The 19,959-nt window shown below is 41.7% G+C and overlaps 1 protein-coding gene across 1 annotated transcript; it reads right to left on the bottom strand.

Moving 5' to 3' along the window:
- Positions 1 to 3,303: 3,303 nt before the first annotated feature.
- LOC135909561 (zinc finger protein 888-like) lies at positions 3,304 to 19,767 on the bottom strand. Its single transcript, XM_065441536.2, has 3 exons — positions 19,634 to 19,767; positions 5,972 to 6,068; positions 3,304 to 4,733 (listed from the first exon to the last, which is right to left on the bottom strand). The coding sequence occupies exons 1-3, from the start codon at positions 19,638 to 19,640 to the stop codon at positions 3,485 to 3,487; spliced, it is 1,353 nt and encodes a 450-aa protein (XP_065297608.2). The 5' UTR covers positions 19,641 to 19,767; the 3' UTR covers positions 3,304 to 3,484.
- Positions 19,768 to 19,959: the final 192 nt, after the last annotated feature.

The raw sequence follows: 19,959 nt of genomic DNA, 5'->3' as shown, positions 1-19,959 counted from the left end.
CTTTGGAACCAATAAGTGGAATATATGAAGAGCACATGCTGGTTACCGCTAATTGTCAGTTGAGGAAGAAGAGCCATGGAAGGATGGCTTGCTCATCATCATCATCAGCCTATTTTATGTCCACTGCAGGATGAAGGCCTCTCCCTGGGATCACCAATTGCCCCCGTCTTGCTACAACTGATTCCAACTAGGGCCCTCGAATTTCTTAATTTCATCGCCCCACCTGGTCTTCTGCTGTCCTCGACTGTGCTTCCTTTCTCTTAGCACCCATTCTGTAACCTTAATGGTCTACCGGTTATATAACCTACGCATTACATGACCTGCCCAGCTACATTTTTTTCTCTTAATGTCAATTAGAAGATCGCCTATCTTCGTTTGCTCTCCGATCCACATCGCTCTATTTCTGTCTCTTAACGCGACGCCTAAAATTTTTCGTTCCATCGCTCTTTGCGCAATCCTCAACTTGTTCTCGAGCTTCTTTGTTAGTCTTCAAGTTTGTGTCCCATATGTTAGCACCTGTAGAATGCATTAATCGTATACCTTTCTTTTCAATGATAGTCGTAAGCTTCCAGTCAGGATCTGGCAATGTTTGCTGTATGTGCTTCAACCTATTTTTATTCTTCTGTAAGTTTCCTTCTCACAATCAGGGTCCCTTGTGAGTAAATGACCTAGGTAAACATACTCCTTCACAGACTCTAGTCAGGGTAAATATACTTGGTAGCAAAGCTTCCATGGAAACCCATACATTCAAAACATGGCAGTTCATCGGCAGTTTATGGGACTTAGCACCATCTGTGTGATGAGAGAACACTTCCGGCGGAAAGAAAAAATAATGTGATGCCGTATCCGTTAAAAACAAAAGTGACGTCATTTTGTTCTTGAAGGCACGAAATTTGTTTTGGCGGCCTGCCATTAGAGCTGTATATTCAAATGCCCCACCATTCAACTTGATGGGCATTTCGAGCATTCAGTGTGGAAAGTGATGCAGGAAGAAGTCAGCTGTACGAGTTTCGAAATCGCACTCCTGCACAGAACATACTTCCTTTGGAGGCCAACGAAAGCTTTATGTGTAGAGTGCTGGTCATATCACGGGACACCAAGCCCATCGGTTAGCGAAACACGAAAAGTTGCACGAAACAACTAAAATAAACTATCTGGCAGTCGCAACTCGCAACTTTTGACTGAACAGGTAAAGCAACGACGAAGCTACCCACGTCACTGAATTCAGAGGAACATTGACTAGAAAAACAGCACAACATTTTAGGGGAGCGTATTGCAACAGGTGAACTTTACGAGCGCACCTTTCTGCACACTTCAAGAGCTGCATTGCATTGCAAGTGATAGCGGCACAATGGCATCAAAGCCCCTCTTATAGCAGTGAAAAAGGTACTTATTGATAATAATAAAATAGAGTTGTCTTTTCTTTACTTGTCACGCATATATAAAATTGATTAGGAATTTTATTTTCGTTGAATGACTCTGTGTCTCGCTTTAAATAAAAAACGCCATTTTCTTTCCCAATGTTTGTTGCATCCAGACATAGCCGTGCTTCGATTGCTACTCCCATAACCACTCTTGCTGATGTTGGTGACAATTTGTTCTGAACTGCTTTTCGCCTGAAGCTTCATGACCTATTTGGATCAATCTTGCTGTAGAGGCTGACCGGCGATCCTGAACTCTTGTTACTTTGCCCGGCTATTGATCATTATCTTTATTTTCTGCATATTATTCTTAAACCCCACTCTTACACTCTCTCTGTTAAGGTCCTCAATCATTTGTTGTAACTCGTCCCCAGTGTTGCTGAACAGGACAATGCCATCCGCAAATCGAAGGTGATAGATAATCGCCGCTGATCCTCTCGTAAGCCCTACAAGTTCAATAGCTTGAATACTTCTTCCAAGCACGCAGTGAATAGCATTGGAGAGATTGTGTCTCCTTGTCTGACCCTTCTCTTTATACAAATCTTTCTACTTTTCTTGTGGAGAATTAAGGTAGCTGTGGAATCTCTGTAGATATTTTTCAAGATGTTTACGTTAGCCTCATGTACTCAACTATAATGCCTCTATGACTGCTGGTATTTCTACTGAATCAAATGCCTTTTCATAATCTATGAACGCTATATAGAGAGGCTGATTGTACTCTGCAGATTTCTCAATCACCTGATTAATGACATGGATGTGATCCATTGTAAAGTATCCTTTCCTGAAGCCGGACTGTTCTCTTAGTTGACTGAATTCCAGGGTTTCCCTCATTCTATAAGACATTATCTTGGTGAATATTTTATGCAATACTAGAAGTAAGCTAATGGGCCTATAATTCTTCAATTCTTTGTCTCCCTTTTTGTCTGACAAAAAGCTGGCAGCCTTTTAACAAACTGATAAGACAGTTTGTTAAAAGGCTGCCAGCTGTTCAAGCATGTCTTCTGAATTTTTGATTAATCGGACTGTTATTTCATTTTCTCCTGCCGCTTTTCCCCATTTCATGTCTTGTAAAGCCTTTTGAACTTCATCGCTAGTTATAGAAGGAGCCCCTGTAACCTGTTCATTACTGCTTCAAGTGGAGGTATCATGACTGCTCTGGGTATTGTACAGGTCATTATAAAATTCTTGCGCTGCTTTTACAATATCTACAAAATTGATATTACCCTGCTTATCTTTTAGTGAATACATCTTGGCTTGTCCTATGCCATGTTTTCTTTTCACTGATTTTGTGCTGCGCCCATTTTTTTACTGCTTCCTCAGTCTTTCTTACGTTATAATTTCAAATATCCCTTATTTTCTTCTTGTGGATCAGTTTTTACAGTTCCGCAATTCTATCCGATTTCTTGAGTTGGACACTTTCATTCTTTGTCATTTCTTTATTAGGTCCTTCATCGCTTGGGAGGGCTTACCTATTGGTTGCCTTGGCGCATTACCTCTCACTTCAAGTGCTGCTTCTGAAAATTCAAATCCATGCCTTGTTCGACACATACGCTTACATTAAAAATAAAACAATGTAAGAACCTAGAATTTAATTAAATTCTAGGTTCTTATGTGCCAAAACCACAATTTGATTATGAAGCACACAATAGTGGAGTCTACAGATTAATTTTGGCCACCTGGAATGCACGTCCTCTATGCACACAAGCATTTTTTGCTCCCCATCGAAATGGTGCTGCTGTAGCAAGAATTGTACCCTTGACCTCAAGCTCAGCAGTGACCAATTAACTTTGGTGGGTACGCTTGGATTGGGATGAGGCAGGATTGTACAATGCTCCAGATGACTAATTCCTAAGAGTCCTTTCCCCCACCCTTCAGCGAAACGTTGTTGCAGGAACACAGTGCCGAAGTTTATTTTCATTCAAACAAATCATTTATAGTATATGGTACAAGTTAAATAATAAAAATCATTTGACAAGTCAAAATTAAAGCTTCAGTACTACAAGCTCTCTAAAAAAACTGACGTGCTGTGACAGCCTCGCATGCCCAGTTGATTGGTGTCACACTTAGTCTTCGTAGTGCTTGTTTGCCCTGTGCCGTTTGTAGTGATGTTTCAAGGTGAACCCCAGGCCGCAGATGTCGCACACAAACATGACCACGCGGTCATGCGACTTTAAGTGGGTCTTCAAGTTGCTGTTTTGCTTGAAGGCCTTGTCACAGATGTGGCATACAAACCGGAACGTCAACCACGAGAGAACCAGCTCGTGTTCAAGCATTGCATGGGTCTTCAAGACATCCCACTTGAGAAATCGTTCATCACAATTTGGGCACCGATAGACTGGGCTGCTTCTCTTATAGACGTTGTCTGTAGCCTCGCCGGTGCCCACGCTCGCCTCGCCTGTGCCTCGTTCCCTGGTGGTGTGCTTGAGTGGTGGCGAAGGATAATCCCGCATGTCACTCGGTCGCGGCTGTTGTGAAGGTGGCGTGCCGTTCTTGCAGCTACGCCGGCGGGGCCTCCCACGACTGTTGGAGGCATTCTTATTTCTACACGATCGCAGGCGAACAGACCAGTCAGTCCTCGTTTTTTGGGGGGCAGTGCTGGGCAGGGCAGTTGAATCGCTGCTTTCACCTTCGCTGCTCGAGCAGTCATCCACCCGTACCTTCTCGGGTGACCACTCAGACACATGGGCCACGGCATCCCGGTTTTCTTCCGACAGCTCAGGCGTCGAGCCATCGTGTTGGCTGGCGACATGAGCCGCCAGCTGAGCCTCCTCTCGAAATCTCCTCCCGCAAACACTGCACCTGCAGAAGTCGCCACAGCTCTTGGTGTGCACGTCCAGGAGCTCCTTGTTGTAAAACAGGCGTTTGCACGTGGGACAGCAGTGGAGCTCGTTGCCGTCGTGCAGCCTCAGATGGCGTTGCAAGTTGTACTTCTGCGGAAAGTTTCGTTCGCATGTCTCGCATCGGTACACGCAGTCGGTGCAGTGCGTTCGCTCGTGTGCACTTCGCGTGGCGACGCGCCGGAAAGTTGCAGGGCATGCGGGGCTCGCGCGGCAGCGGTACGTCACCGAGTCTGCCGTGCGATGTGTGGCGGCATGATTGCGCAGTGTGGCCGCCGTCCCAAATGTGCGCGGGCACAAGCGGCACTTGTAGGGCTGCTCCAGCGTGTGCGAGCGCGCGTGCTGGTCCAGCTCGAATGGCGTGCAGAAGGCCTTGTCGCAATCCTTGCAGGCGTACGGCTTGCACTGCTCGTGACGGCGCACGTGGATGCCAAGGTCTCGGGCTGTACCCGATGCCTTGGGACACAGGGGGCACCTGCAACAGAAGTTTTCTTCAAGAGGCTGTGTTTCTGGCAAATAAGTTTGGCAGAAAAAAAGCTTTACGTGATGAGACCATGGTTAAAGAAGACAACAAAAAGGGAACAAAAGCTCCACACAAAGACAAGTGATCGATAGACAAAGGTTTAGCTTGTCCGTATACACTGTACCGAACGGACTGGGCATGGTGCTGGTGGAAGAAGAGAATGAGAAGCGCTTCCTTGCCCGCTTCGCGATAGCACCGACCGACTTGTTTCGGTCTACTGCTGCAAAACAACAGCAAATGCTGCTAGGCAAACACCCCCATTGTAACACAATTACCGTGCATGGAATACTGCGTTACCGAGCACATAAATGTGAGCAACTGGGTTGGTGGCACAGACTTTAACGAAACAAGACACGCAGCTATTATTGCAGTGACTATGACAATATTCTACTTATCTGCTGGTGTAATGAGTCTGCAGTAATACAAATGACGACATGCAAGTGCCTTTTGTTCTATGTACAGGGTGTTTCAGCGAACACTTTAAAAAATGTTTGAAGGTTGCCTGTGGCAGATTGCCCAATTCTAGTTCATGTGCTGCTCTACTCGAAGAGGGGGACATTCCTTGCAGAAAAAATTGAAATCTGTAATCGACTAATTAACAAAAAATCAATAAGTTTATAACTAATTACCTCATGGCCCATATTGCAATTAAATTCTAGCCCTGGAGTTCGCAGGGCAAATCCACTTGGAACGAATTCTCAGGAGGACACCTGTTTCGAGATATTAATTCCTGAACTTTGTGGAGAAATGCATTGGCGTTCCAGTTACTTTAACAAAACATTGTTTTGTGCATTGACCCACAAAAGTAACTGAAACATTTTATGCAGTGGCATTTACGATGACGAAATAGCATCTATAGCATAGAGCCTGGACCAAAATTAAGTTGCAGAAGCGTGGCACTTCTTGTAAATACGTCTTGCATGCTTGCTGCCATCATTCGTTTTTCAGGTGCCCCATCATCAGACTTGCAGTGCCTGTGCGGGTCAGGCATGTAGATGGTGACAGGGCATGAGATTAAGTAGTATGCTCACTTGAAATGCATTTGCGAGATAGTAAAGCCATTCTGGCCTATATAATTTGCAAGAACACTTGAAATTTCCTCAAATTGTGACTGTGCCACACCAAGACATTAAAATTTGTATTTAGCAAAAAACCCACTAAGATGGCAAAGAACATCCACAAACACTTACTTGTACTTTTGTTTCTTTGGAGAACTGCTTTTTGTTGCCTCCACATCTGAGCCGGAACTGACGCTTTCCTGGTCATCACTGTAGCTGCAGTCGGCACCTATATTTTTTGTTTATAAAACTTTATTGGTAACACTAAGTCTTGAAAAAAGAGAGAGAAAAAAACAGAGGCATTGGACTAGCTAGCAGGCACATAATTCACAATATGCAGGACTGGATGGTAAGACCTTGACACAAATAAGCTTTTTTCAAAAGTTGAGAATGCTTCTTTCCAATAATTTGTGGGGAGCCCTCTAATCTGTCCTTTACACATATAGGAAAAGCAAGAAAACAGCAGCTGATATCGAAGAAAGTTCTGCTTGGGTGTATTAGTGTGCCATGTGGCTTGTTTTTAGACTGCATTTGCTCTGGGATCAGCACATGTGTTTCATCGAGTAGAGCCACGCTTCCGGTTTTAGGTGTGTGCAGTTTGAACGAATGCATCTGGGTTCCTTTTCGACCATTTTACACCAATTACTGCTCCGTACATAGTTAGCTTGCTGCGTCTTTTTCATTCCGAGCGTCATTTTAAAGCTTTTTTCGTTGTGCTACATGCGCTTCAAAGCTTCAAATCGCCTTAGTTTCATGAAAGTGGTCAGAGAGTAGCGGCCAGATCCCACAAACCCTTAATCAATCTGACACTGCCAAAGAAGAACTTGTTTTCAGAAGCATATATCGTAAAAGAACTTGTAGCTGGGCTAGGTGGCAATGAATGTTGGGAAAAGCTTCAAAGCACAAGAAAACATACCGACATGCACCTGCTCACACAAACACCTAAGGAAGGGCCCCCTTTTCTTCACACAAGTGCACTTGTGAAAGAGGGCATCCTTCCTTGGGTGTTTGTGGGGGATGTGTAAGTATATGCATATAGGTGTTTTTTTTTTTCGCTATGAACCTTTTACCAAGATGCAAAAAGCAGCTGTGAACAGAATGAAAGTTCCCAAATGTCTTTGTCACGATGCAGCATTATTCGATATGGCGATGCACCGATCAACGGGTGCCAAAATGTTGTGGAAATATGGACCGGCGAGCAAGACAGTTATTGCCGGCCACTCAGGCAAGTGGCCGAAAGAAGTCGAAGGCAGGTTTAGAGATTATCGTCTTTTTGTAGTCGGCGCGACTGTGGCGCCCCGACAGCTTTTTGTAGGAATCCGTGCGTCATTGGCACGACCGTGATGGCCCGACAGCTTTTTGTCGGAACCCCTGTGTATTCTCTGCCTCGCCCATGCATTGAGAAGCTTACTAAAAAGGCAGGGGTGCGAATACTCCAAAATATGTCGTGTCTCTGTGCAATCCAGTGTCCACGAATTGCTGACAGTGTATGTGTGTCAACAGGTTCTTTAATGTGCACCCAATGCACAGTGCACAAGCGCTCTTGGATTTTTCCCCCCATTAAAATGTGCCGACCGTGGCCTGGATTTCATCCTGCCCCCTTCAACGCGGCATCATAACACCAAATCCATTAGGCCACCATAGTGGGAGACTACAGCACACAAGTGGAAAAGGATACAAAAAAGTATAATAAATATAAACACAAAGTTCTAACTATAGCTTTTTTGTAGTTAATTAGCCTCAAGTAATACCCTATGTTTTTACCCTTTCAGGGCATTACATAGGGATGAATAAAACACCATCTAAGAGCACAGCTACAAAGGTGTCATAGTCTGCAATATGCCCTGGAAATCTGTTCCACTCGCTCGCTGTTGAATGAAGAAATGAGAATGGCATACAGTTTCAGCAAAAAGCTTTTCAACTTTGTTGCCATGATCAATGCAGGCAAATACATGTTTTTCAGAAGTAATTAGATCAGCTGTGTAGTTGGTTGGATTATAAAAGAGTTCGTGGAAAAATGCGGGGCAGAAAATTTTTCCTGCCCTTAGTGAGAGTAGCCCAAGGCTCTTTTATAACGAAAATACTCGAACGAGATCAATAATATTTTGCAATGAAATGAGCCACCTTGTTCTAGAGAGAGATTAACCTATTAATCAAGTGGGATTGGTGGGGACTCCAAATGCATGAGGCATACTCAAGTTTTGAGCGTATAGTGCGAGTATAGGCGAGAAGCTTTGTGTTTTGGTCAGCGTGGCGTAACGTGCAACAAATAAAACAGCGTTTAGTATAGCAGCGTTTTGTATGTTTCAGTGAAGATGCTGCCAATATGAAATCACCAGGAAAGCTGTGGATGCCCTTGCTATTTAAAATTGTCTACATGTTCAACAGTATCATTGTTTATGGCATACAAATACAACAATATGCCAATGCGAGTGCTAAATCATTGAACCTCGATATAACTTTTTTCGTCTAGGCCCCATAGCTTATTTTTACACATTTTGCTTATATATACATATATTTTGCAATTCAGGTGCCTTAGGATGGGAATAAATTTATTTGTTTTTTTCTGTTATGCTTGTCATTTGCATGTAGTTCATGTAGTATGTTCATTTGTACATACTTACACACTTGTCCTTTATTTTCGGTGTTTTTTATCATCTCTGTGTATTTCTGCTCAACTTGTTCTCTTATATACATTATACTTTTTTAATGTATGTCAATGTCATGATACTGCTTTATTTTGCTGCCATAATGTAATTCCTCTCACCACTTAACCTTGACCGGAGGCCCCAATATAATGTTTAACTAAGGCATCCCCTTTTGTATTTCATAGCTATCAACACTTGTAACCACTTTTAAGCAATAAACTTATTAAGGGTCCCATTAGTCTTATTGAGTTACGGGACCTCGTCCGTTTGTTATTGCGCTACCTTGTAACTTTTCAATGAACCTGATAAATATTATGATTCTGTAAACGAAGTTGGTAATATTCACATTGTACATCATTGGATCAAAATTTTGTTAAACTAAAATTGCACCTTTTACGCAAATAAGTACAGCTGCTGACACATTTTTCTTGCACAGAAGGAGCTGTAAAATGCTTCAAGCACTGGGCACAGCGGCTTCCAGAACATGCGGCTGCTTCACAATGCGCTTCTCTTCTTTACGCAGTTTCTTGGCCTTCTGAAGCAAGCGTATGACAGCTGCCAGGATGTCATTGAGATCACCGCCTTTGTGCATGACCGCGGCACCCCACCACGACACGTGTATGAAAATCCGATATGGATGCCAACGGATTACCTGTATCATCACATCACGTCAGCAAGCACTGAGTGCTTCGTGTGGGACCTGCAGGGGGCGTCACTGTGCCGAGATGCTATAAAAGGACTTCCGGAAAATTTCCTTGCCACTGGGCATGGCGGCTTCGACAACATGCGGCGGCTTCACAATGCGCTTCTCTTCTTTACGCAGGTGAGAAGGCATCATGATAAATGTTTTCGATCTAGTAACCCATGTTCGCTGATGCTGCCGTGCCCATTGACGAGTTTTGTATCGCATGTGGTGCTGTATTCGCTCCAACTGTTGTTGTTACTTGGAGGGGTATTGAGTCAAATCCTAGTCCTGACCTATCACAAATTGCGAATCAACTGAAATTGATGGCGTCCGACATAAAAAAAATCAAAGACATAAGATTATCCGCTATTGATGTTAAATTGGACGCTCTGGCTGTCTTGGAAGAGAAAATTTCTTCATGCCAGAATCAAATTGAACACATGAGTAACACAATTCAGTCACTTGAGGCGCGAATTGACGATTTAGAGAACCATAGCAGACGATGCAATTTAATCATTTATGGTCTTCCGGAATCTGAGAAAGAGGATACCGAATCACTTGAAAAGGCCGTCAATGAAGGTATTTTTCAGAAAATTCTTGAAATTAATGACATTGATATAGAGCGCATTCACAGGTTGGGCCGACTAAACACTAGAAAGTTAAGGCCAGTGATTCTCAAATTAACGAACTCCCGTAATGAAGTAAAAATACTAAAGAAAGGTTATAAACTAAAAAATACTGAATATTCTGTTGGTGAAGATTTCTTGCTTAGAGTACGTGAGGTCAGAAGAAAGTTATGGGCAAGTGCCAAAACAAACCGTGAAAAGCATGATAAGGTTTCTTTGGCTTTTGATAAACTGTATATCAATAACGTGGCCTATGTGTAGGATGAGAACAAGAATGATAAAGTACTTATGCAAAAAAACGAAAACAACAAACCAAATCGCCCTTTGACGCGCAGTTGCATGCAAATGCAGCACAAAACTTGAGCAGTAGTATCCAAAGCAGCACTTCATCACACTTCTACAATGAAACCGTTAGTCATGTTACTCGTGCTAAGCCAAAGAAAAAGTACCTGAAACTTTTAAATATTAATGCCCCGAGCATTATTAACAAGAAAGATACCCTGGAATTAAAGTTAATTGATCATGACCCACACATTTCAGTCCTTACTGAAACTTGGTTGCACAGCGACATAGCCGACGACTTAGTCTTTCCTTCTTCTTATAAAGTTTTTCACAGAGACAGAGAAACGAGGGGCGGGGGCGTAGCAATCCTTGTTAAATCTTCAATCGTGGCAGTGCTACTCGACTGCTTCAGCGATCTTGAGTGTTTATGCTTAAAAATATCTTGCTGGGGTCATAGCTTCATCCTGATAGCATGCTACAGGCCACCTGATTGTACTCCTGATTACCTAATTAAATTGCGAGAGTGTATGCACTTCTGTAGCAATAAGGAAGTTTTTTTGCTGAGTGATTTTAATTTGCCCAGTGTCGACTGGGAGTGACTGCAAGGAACTAGCAAATTCAACAAAATTGTGAATATTGTCTTTGATATTATGCTCACTCATGACCTGGTTCAAATTGTCAAACAGCCCACTCGCATCCAGGGTTCATCTTGCTCTATATTAGACTTGGCCTTTATTAACCGTGATTTTACTGAACACACTGTCATAGTTGAAGGTTTATCAGACCACTGTCTTGTATATATGTCAATTCCCCTAGTGAAATTTGCTTCTCATAAAACTAGTAGCATATGCTATTTTAGAGATTACGACAGAGCTAACGATGCTTCTGTGATTGCACATATGGAAAATTGCCTGATTGATTTTGCTGAAGAGCATCATAATGTATGTTTGCTATGGAAAAAGTTTGCTGATATGTGCAATTATTGTTTGAATATGTTTGTATCATACAAGCGAAAGAAAGTGCATAAACGTACCCCCTGGGTAATGCGAAAAATTGTTCATTTGAAATGTAAACTAAAACAGGCTAAAAGGTCTACTTCAAATCCTATTATCATAAATGGTATCAAAAACGATCTTAGACGTGCAATTCACAAGTCTAAGGACTTCTTCACAACAACTTTGCCCAACGATAAGAATAATGAACCAAAAAAATTATGGGATTACTTGAGCGATGCTGACAGGCACGTGACGCAGGTTTTGGTTGATGGCATCTCTATTACAGATCCACAAGTCATCGCTGAGTATTTTATTACTTATTTTACTGGAGTGTTTTCAAAGGCAATACAGATTACAGAAGAACAAGTGTACTGAAAAGGCCTTATTATCTATTAAAGATCAAATTATTGAACATTTTGAGCAAAAACATCACACAATTGGAATATTTCTCGACTTTAAGAAAGCTTTTGATTCGATCAGGCATGAAATTCTTTTGCAAAAGCTGAATGAATATGGAATAAGAGGTACGCCCTTTGATTTAATAAGAAGTTGCCTTACTAATCGGTATCAGTATACAGATATGCAGCCCTCGAAGTCACAAATGGGCAAGATCAAGTACGGGGTCCCACAGGGTTCTATACTTTGGCCACTTCTATTCTTATTTTATATAAATGACATCGTAAACGTACCTCTAACACCAGATATTATATTATATGCCGATGATACTAACATTTTTTTTTTCGGGTCAGGATATGTCTACTCTAGTACAAGAAGCGAATCTTTGGCTTAGCAATTTGTCGCTATGGCTGAGAACAAATAAGCTGAAATTCAACATTAAGAAAACAAAGTACATCATTTTTAAACCTCGGAACCATTGTATTCTCCGCAATACGCAGCTCACATTCCAAGGAGCTTTGATTGAGCGTGTCCAGACTCAGAAATTTCTAGGCGTTATCTTTCACGAAACATCGAGTTGGTCCAATCACCTAAATAATCTTCGCACCCACATATCGCGATCCATTGGCATAATTGGCAAAATCAGATGTTTACTACCCCTCTGGGTGACAAAGCAGCTTTACTACACTTTAGTTTACTCGCGCATACATTACTGCCTACTAATCTGAGGTACAACAACAAAAACAAATAAAGATAGTATTCACAGGCTCCAAAAAAGAATCTTGCGTATAATCGAAAATGTTCCGCGCCGAACGCCTTCTGCTACACTTTTCCATAAACACAGCATATAAAAATTCGAAAATATCTTCCATAAAAAACTAGCGACAGTCATCTACAATCAAATTAAATCGGACGCAGATATATTTCAGGATACCTACCCACGGAAAACACAAATGTATAATCTTAGGAAAACCACCTATTACAGTGAAAGGATTCGAACTAACTACGGCAAGCAAACACTAACGCACCTTATTCCTTCGTTTTTAAACTCTAACATGACGGCCATGAGCATAGTGAATGAAAGCCGATCAGTAGCAATTTAAAAAAAAAAGATACATGCTTATTTAATGGCGCTTCATACATGACATTTTTTTTCTTTTTCTCTTCCGTGTAAGACTTTCTTATATTGTATACTTTCTTCCAGAAATGCATTGTGCCTCAAAATTCAGCCATGAAAATTTCTTGTCGATAAGCTGTTCATATCAATTATGTTCTAGTTCACTTATTAAAACCACGGCTTAGTTCTTTTTTTTCTCTTTTGCATTTATGTATTACATGATGTATTAGTGTTACATTATGTGTCATTATGTAGTGTTATATTTATATATTATGTATTACAGGCTGAGTGTACTGCAATAATTGTTTTTCTTTTCTTTTTTTTTCCTTTTTTACTACATTGATGTATTATCTAGTGACTCGCTGAGTGTTGAGCAATATCGTGGTCTGGGCGGGGATTGGCGCATTGTCAGGCATTCAGTTGCCTTTTCGCCACCCCTTCCCACTGTACCACTACCACTGGATATGTATGCTGAACTGATGATGAAATAAACCATTCATTCATTCAAAAAATACTCTCAAGCTTTCAACACAGATTTAGAAGAAATTTCTCTACTGCAACACAACTGGTCATGGTAGTACATTCATTTGGAGCATGCATAGATAAGTGTGGACAAATTGATGCGATATTCTTAGATTTCAGTAAAGCATTTGACAAAGTTATTCATGATAAATTGCTCAATAAACTCGTAAATATTAACCTTCCCGACATTTTGGTCTCTTGGGTTTCCAATTACTTACATAACCGAACGCAGTTTGTTTCAATTGACGGTTTTGATTCCTGCAGTCTTCCTGTAACATCAGGTGTGCCTCAAGGAAGTGTTTTAGGACCCTTGCTGTTTCTTTTATATATAAATGACATTGTCTCCGTAATTACTCCTGGAACTCAAATTAGGTTATTTGCAGATGTCTTATTTCGTGAAATCAAAGGTGTACATGATCAGGTTGAGTTGAATTATAATCTCAATGTATCTAAGTGGTGCACAGCTTTTGGCATGACTTAACACCGATAAAACTGTTTATCTTTGTGTAACACTTACGAAAACTCCTCTAAAATATATTTATAACCTGGCATCTCTTCCTTTGAAACAGGTTACCAGTTACAAGTACCTAGGAGTGACAATCACTAATAACCTCTCTTGGAATCTGCACATTGATAACATTTGCTCTTCAGCTTTCCGGAAACTTTGTTACTGAAGACAAACTTTGTAATTCTCCTCCTAATGTCAAACTTCTTAGCTATTTCACATTCATTCGACCTAAGCTTGAACATTGCTCTATTGTTTGGGATCCTTATACTAAGCTTAACATTGGAAAGTTAGAAAGGATTCAGCGAAAAGCTGTCAGGTTTATCTATTCCAAATTCAAGTATACTGATTCTCCTTCTGAGCTCATGAAAGCTAACATTGAGCTACTTGAATCGAGAAGAAAAAAATGTCGTTTGAATTTCTTAAACTTACTTCTTAACGGTAAAACGGCTGTTGATCAGACGCAGTTTCTTTCCCCTTTGGCCACAAGACCTACGCGACATTCACCAAACACACTTTCTAAACCCTCACTTTGCAAGAACAGACATTTATAAGTTTTCCTTTTTTTCCGCGTTCTGTGTCCGACTGGAATAGCCTAACAGAGCCTTATGATGCACTATATGACTAGATGTGCATGTCTTTTTGTGTTTTTTCCTCTGGTACTACCATGCTTCTTTTCTTGTTGTTGTTCTCCTTTTGCGTAAAACAGATATTCTGTACATTGTATTGCCCGTCCTGCTTGGACCAGATTGGTCTGCAGTATGTATTAAATAAATAAATAAATAAATAAATAAATAAATAAATAAATAAATAAGTTATTGCTCAATCAGAAAAAATGAATTCCAATGAGAAAAAAAGACAATATTCTTGAATTTTAGAGTCTGCAACCAAAGATACCTTTCTATTGTTAGATATGGCGCCGTTTCCTGAGGCTACTTCGAGCTCCCCAAACCACTTCGAATCGCAGCACAGCTAATTGAGGAATGCAGAAGCAGGGGTGCCACATTCCTGAGGCAGGACACTTGCAAACAAGTTAGTACGCCGCCGGGATTAGAAGGGGGCCTCGGACAATGGAGCCCAATCATCCCCCTTCGCCTTTGAAGAAGACATTTGCTACCGCTGTGCGGCCGTAGCACCGGGAGCAGGTGGGTCCGAGGACAATGGAGCATGAGCACCCCCCTCCCCTTCTCCTGCTTGGAAGAAGCGCATTGCCAGTCTGCGAGGCAAGATCGCAGGGGGATCAAGTGATCAAGAGAGGAGGACCAAGCGCCGACTCTCTTCGCCGGGTATGACACCATCGCACGGGCGCCTACCATTGGCTGAAAATGGCGTCATCTGAGCGGACTCTCCCATTGGCCAAACATGACGCGACTTCCAGTCCTCGAAGGGTTTAAAAGAAGGATTCCAGAGAGACCAGAGCATTCACTGATTCCCTGATTCACCTCTCTCAAACTTCTTGCCGCGGGCCGCAGCGTCCGAGTTGCTGCCGGCCCGTAATGACTGTACAACTGTTACTTGTCTCTCAACTCCCTGTATATAATGTAAAATAAACCTCCCAAGTTTGGTTTTCATCCCGAAGTCCGTCCTCCAACCCCTACACTATGCTGTGTCGCTATCTTTACATTAGCAGTACAAAGCAAAGCCATGTCATCCACTCCCCTGCCATGGCTGATAGCATTGCCCACAGTGAGATTACACTATCAGCCACCTTGGCTCACCAAACCTTTGTGCCTGAGGCAAGTTATCTCTAAGATGCCTGCATCCTTTGACACAATATGAATATTTTTACCATTAAAATGTTTCTTGAATTAATTTTTGAACTTATCACTTTATGGCACATAGTGCAGCTCTCTCTCCATTGCAATACATGCCATAAATTAGTTTAAAAGTTCATTTGGGTGACATTTTAATTAGACAACAGGGAGAGGCCTTTGTCTTGCAGTGGGCATAAAAATAGGCTGATGATGATCATCATGACATATTGCAATTTGCCATTTGTGGCAGGTGGCTTCAAAAGTCATATCACCTTGGAACAAAGGCTGAGGACGACACTAGTTTCGAGATACGTATTCTAAAAGTTTGTGAAGTGCATTGGTATTTCAGTAAATTTTTTTTTCCATGCATACAAACACATCTTGTAAAAAAAAGTAAGTGGAATAGCACTGCATTTTACCACAATTGACAGCACTTATCTACAAAGTGGTGCTACTTTGAAAATTTGTTTCAAGTGGATGTGCCTTGTGAAATTGCTGGCTTCAATTCGTGTATTGAAATACATGCACTAAAGTAATACTAGTTAAAAGATTTATTACTGAAGTTTTGTTAGCCAGTTATGCATTTGGATTTTCAGTTCAATTAATGTACGCCTCTTCGAGTAATCCAGCTCAATGAATACATTTGTACTACATGTATATGCCACAAAAGCTTTTTAAAAATTCAGTCAACGTTAAAAATTATGATGATGATTGAAGTTTATTGGTGCAAGGGCATCTAAGGCACAAAGAGCACCACAACATGTGTTTTGATTTATCAAGATTGTAAGTTTGTACTATGACCTAAAAGAAAGGCTGCATAGAGGCCTAAACGTAAGCTAGATCTATAAATACGAGTACATCAATTCTAAGATAATTACTGAAATAGATATAAGGCCTTAAATGAATTCGCTACAGGCACACATGTTAAATTATTCTGGGTTGTCCGAGTCCCTTGCTTTACAATTCTTGCTCACGTAAGAAGTGCGAGAGCTCAGACATACTTTTGTGCATCAGATTTTACCTCACCTGTGAGGCACAATCTGCTGGTTAGGATGGAACGAGATGATGTCTAGAAAGTTAACTTGAGCAAGATAATTAAGTACTCTTTTAAAGTTAAAAAGTGCATCCTTTGAGAAGAACATCGAGGGATGGGGTGGTAAATGGTGTGAATAGAGTTCCCTAAAATGAGCCACTCGCTCTCGGTGAAGTTCGGGACATTGAATGAGGACATGTAGGACAGTTAAGTTCTCGCCGCAGCGTGTGCACGTTGGTGGGTCAGTTGCAGTCAAGAGGTATTTGTGTGTGCCATAAGTGTGTCCTATTCCGAGTCGTGCAAAGGCGACTTCGGTGTATCTTTCAAGCTTCAGTGGGAAAGATTTGGTTAACTGCGGTTTAAACAGGTGGAGCTTATTTTCAACTTCCTTGTCCCATTCAGCTTGCCAATGATTACGGCGCGCCTTTCGTACCACAGGTTTCATATCTACACCCGGTACCCAGCTTACATCAATTGTATCCCGATGAGCTGCTTGTCCACCATTTTTGTTTGCCATTTCATTGCCTGCGATGCCAGTGTGGCCCGACACCCAGCATACAACAAGAGCAAGATTATGTTTATACGCTCTATGTGAATGCGTTTAAGGAGCTTGTTTAATACAGGGTTTCGGCTTGCTTTGCCATATGACAGGGTTGTGACAACGCTTAAGGAATCTGTAAATTACAGACTTTTCTATCTTGTGCTGTACTATGTACTCAACACTGATCAGAACACCGTACACTTCTGCTGTAAAGATGCTACTATGGTTACTATGGTAACCAACCTGCTTATGTTTCAGTGCATATATCTTGGTTTGTCCTATGCCAAGTTTCCTTCTCACTGATTTATGTCTGCATCCATTTCTTGCAGCTTTTTCAGTCTTTCTCACGTTATAAGTTCGAATATAGCTGATTTTCACTTTGTTGATTAGTTTTGATAGTTCCACAATTCTATCTGATCTCTTGAGTCGGACACTTTCATTCTTTCTCGTTTCTTTATTAGGTCCTTTGTTACTTAGGAGAGCTTACCTACTGGTTTCCTTGGTGCCTTGCCTTCCACTTCAATTGCTGCTTCTGAAGCCAGCCTAGTTAGGGTTTCATTCATTGCCTCCATATCATATTCATCTCTCTGTTCTAAGGCTGCATATTTGTTTGCAAGTGCCAACCTGAATTGGTCTGATTTTACCCTTGCTGCGTCTAGGTTGGCCTGTTTCTTCTTGACCAATTTTACTATCTCTCTCTTCAAATTGAGGTGAATCCTAGCCTTCACTAATCTATGATCGCTGCACTTTACCCTGCCTAAAGCTTCTACATCTTGCACTATGCTGAGCTCGGCAGAAAGTATGAAATCAATTTCATGTCTTGTTTCACCATTAGGGCTTTTCCAGGTCCACTTGGGACGAGTTACAACAAATGATTGAGGCCCTTAACAGAGAGCATAAGAGTGGGGTTGAAGATTAATATGCAGAAGAAAAAGATAATGATGATTAGCTGGGCAAAGGAACAAGAGTTCAGGATCGCCGGTCAGCCTCTAGAGTCTGTGAAGGAGTATGTTTACCTAGGTCAATTACTCACAGGGGACCCTGATCATGAGAATTAAAATTACAGAACAATAAAAATGGGTTGGAGCGCATTTGGCAGACATTGTCAGATCGTGACTGGATGCTTACCATTATCACTAAAAATAAAGGCGTACAATCAATGCATTCTGCCGGTGCTGACATATGGGGCGGAAACTTGGAGACTGACAAAGAAGCTCGAGAACAGTTTAGGGACCACGCAAGGAGCAATGGAACAAAGTACGTTAGGTATAACGTTAAGAGAGAGGAAGAGAGCGGTATGGATCAGAAAGCGAACGGGGATAGTCAATATTATAATTGACATTAAGAGGTAGCTTTAGCTTGGGCCCAACGCTGGTGCGGCCTATTCAAATACACGTAAAACGCAATAATGTTTTTCTGAAACATCCCTGGACTAATCTTAATGAAATTTGTTGCGTTTGAGAGAGAAAGTTAAATTCTAGTGAGTGTTGGAAGTGAATTTTCGATTTATGGCTGGAATTTTGTTAAAAAGATTTTAAAAAATTCAAATGCTTGAAAAAAATAGAAGCATGAAGTTTACAAGTTCATAGCTCTGCATCAAGAACAGATATTGTGGTTCTGTAAACGGCATCTATTAGATCATTAACAGCGGACAAATTCAATATGTCAATTTATATCTTACACGAATTTGTTACATTGTGTACAAGGGTTCTGAAAACGCTGCATTTCTGTATTGCTAAATTTTTTTAGATTCATATGTGACATATCAATTTTGTCCGCTTTATATGTACTGAACGTAATTGTGATATCGCTTTTCATTGTTGAGTTGTTAACTTCATGGTTGGTTGCTAAAAACTTTTGATTTTCGCCAATTTTTTATATAGAATTGTCGACCTAAATCAAAAATTCGAAATTAACAGCCACTACAATCCACGAAGTTTTTCATCTAAATCCAACAAACCTCGCAAAATTTGGTGCAGTGGTTGTCGAGCAAAACGAATTCTCCTTTCACATGTATTTAGATAGAGCACCTGACCTAAAGGAGAAAGAAATGGAGCTGGGCAGGTGATGTAATGCGTAGCTTAGATAACCGGTGGACCATTAGGGTTACAGAATGGGTGTTAAGAGAAGGGAAGCGCAGTCGAGGATGGCAGAAGACTGGGTGGGGTGATGAAATTAAGAAATTCGCAGGTGCTAGCTGGAATCGGTTGGCGTAGGACAGGACAGGCGTGATTGGAGATCGCCGGGAGAGGCCCTCGTCCTGCAGTGGATATGAATTAGGCTGATGATGATGTTTACATGTTAGAGCAGCTTCCGGTGAAGCGAAACCAGTTTATACAGGTGTTCTGTGGCGAAACGTTTCGCTTCGCCTTGGCGAAAAAAATCGGTATGAGACCGATCGGGCTCGCCGCGTGGTTTGGCGCCTAGGCCGGCGGTTTTTTTTAAAGGTTTGTGCCACATTCGCCTGCTTCGAGACGTGTGAACGTAGCCTTACGCTTGTGCGTAAAAGAAGAAAAACGCGAAGACATTGATAATCAATATAACCGAATTTAACCACCCGATTCATGGCCAATCCCCCACTGTGGGTTTGTGCCACGGCCACTCAGGACAACAACAACAACAACATCCACACAACTTGTCAAATGAAACGACGAGAACCATCGATCATGTTCGTGAACGACAACACTTACTCGCCATGGCTTGCACACACCGCTCGAGCCCGTGCGCCTCAGGAAACGCCACCACCAGCACGAACTCAGCAGAACTGTGTAGAAGCGCGGCACAGAACCGTCGCCGCAGTGGCCCCACGAACGATTTAAATGCGGGCGCGTAGATACACACATGGTTATCGCGCCATTAGATGGGGCGACGCTACACGGAAGTCTACCATTGGTTCTACTACAGACTTATGCTAACAGAACTTACAGCATAAATGCTTTTTTCCACATGAATTTGATATTTTTTAAATAAATGCACAGAAATATTTCAATAATTCATTTTCTTTTATTTTCTTCGG

This window comes from Dermacentor albipictus, chromosome 7 (genome assembly GCF_038994185.2).
Source record: "Dermacentor albipictus isolate Rhodes 1998 colony chromosome 7, USDA_Dalb.pri_finalv2, whole genome shotgun sequence".
NCBI classification, from domain to species: domain Eukaryota; kingdom Metazoa; phylum Arthropoda; class Arachnida; order Ixodida; family Ixodidae; genus Dermacentor; species Dermacentor albipictus.
Note: the sequence above shows the minus strand (reverse complement) of the source record. Positions and strands in the feature narration are given on the sequence as shown.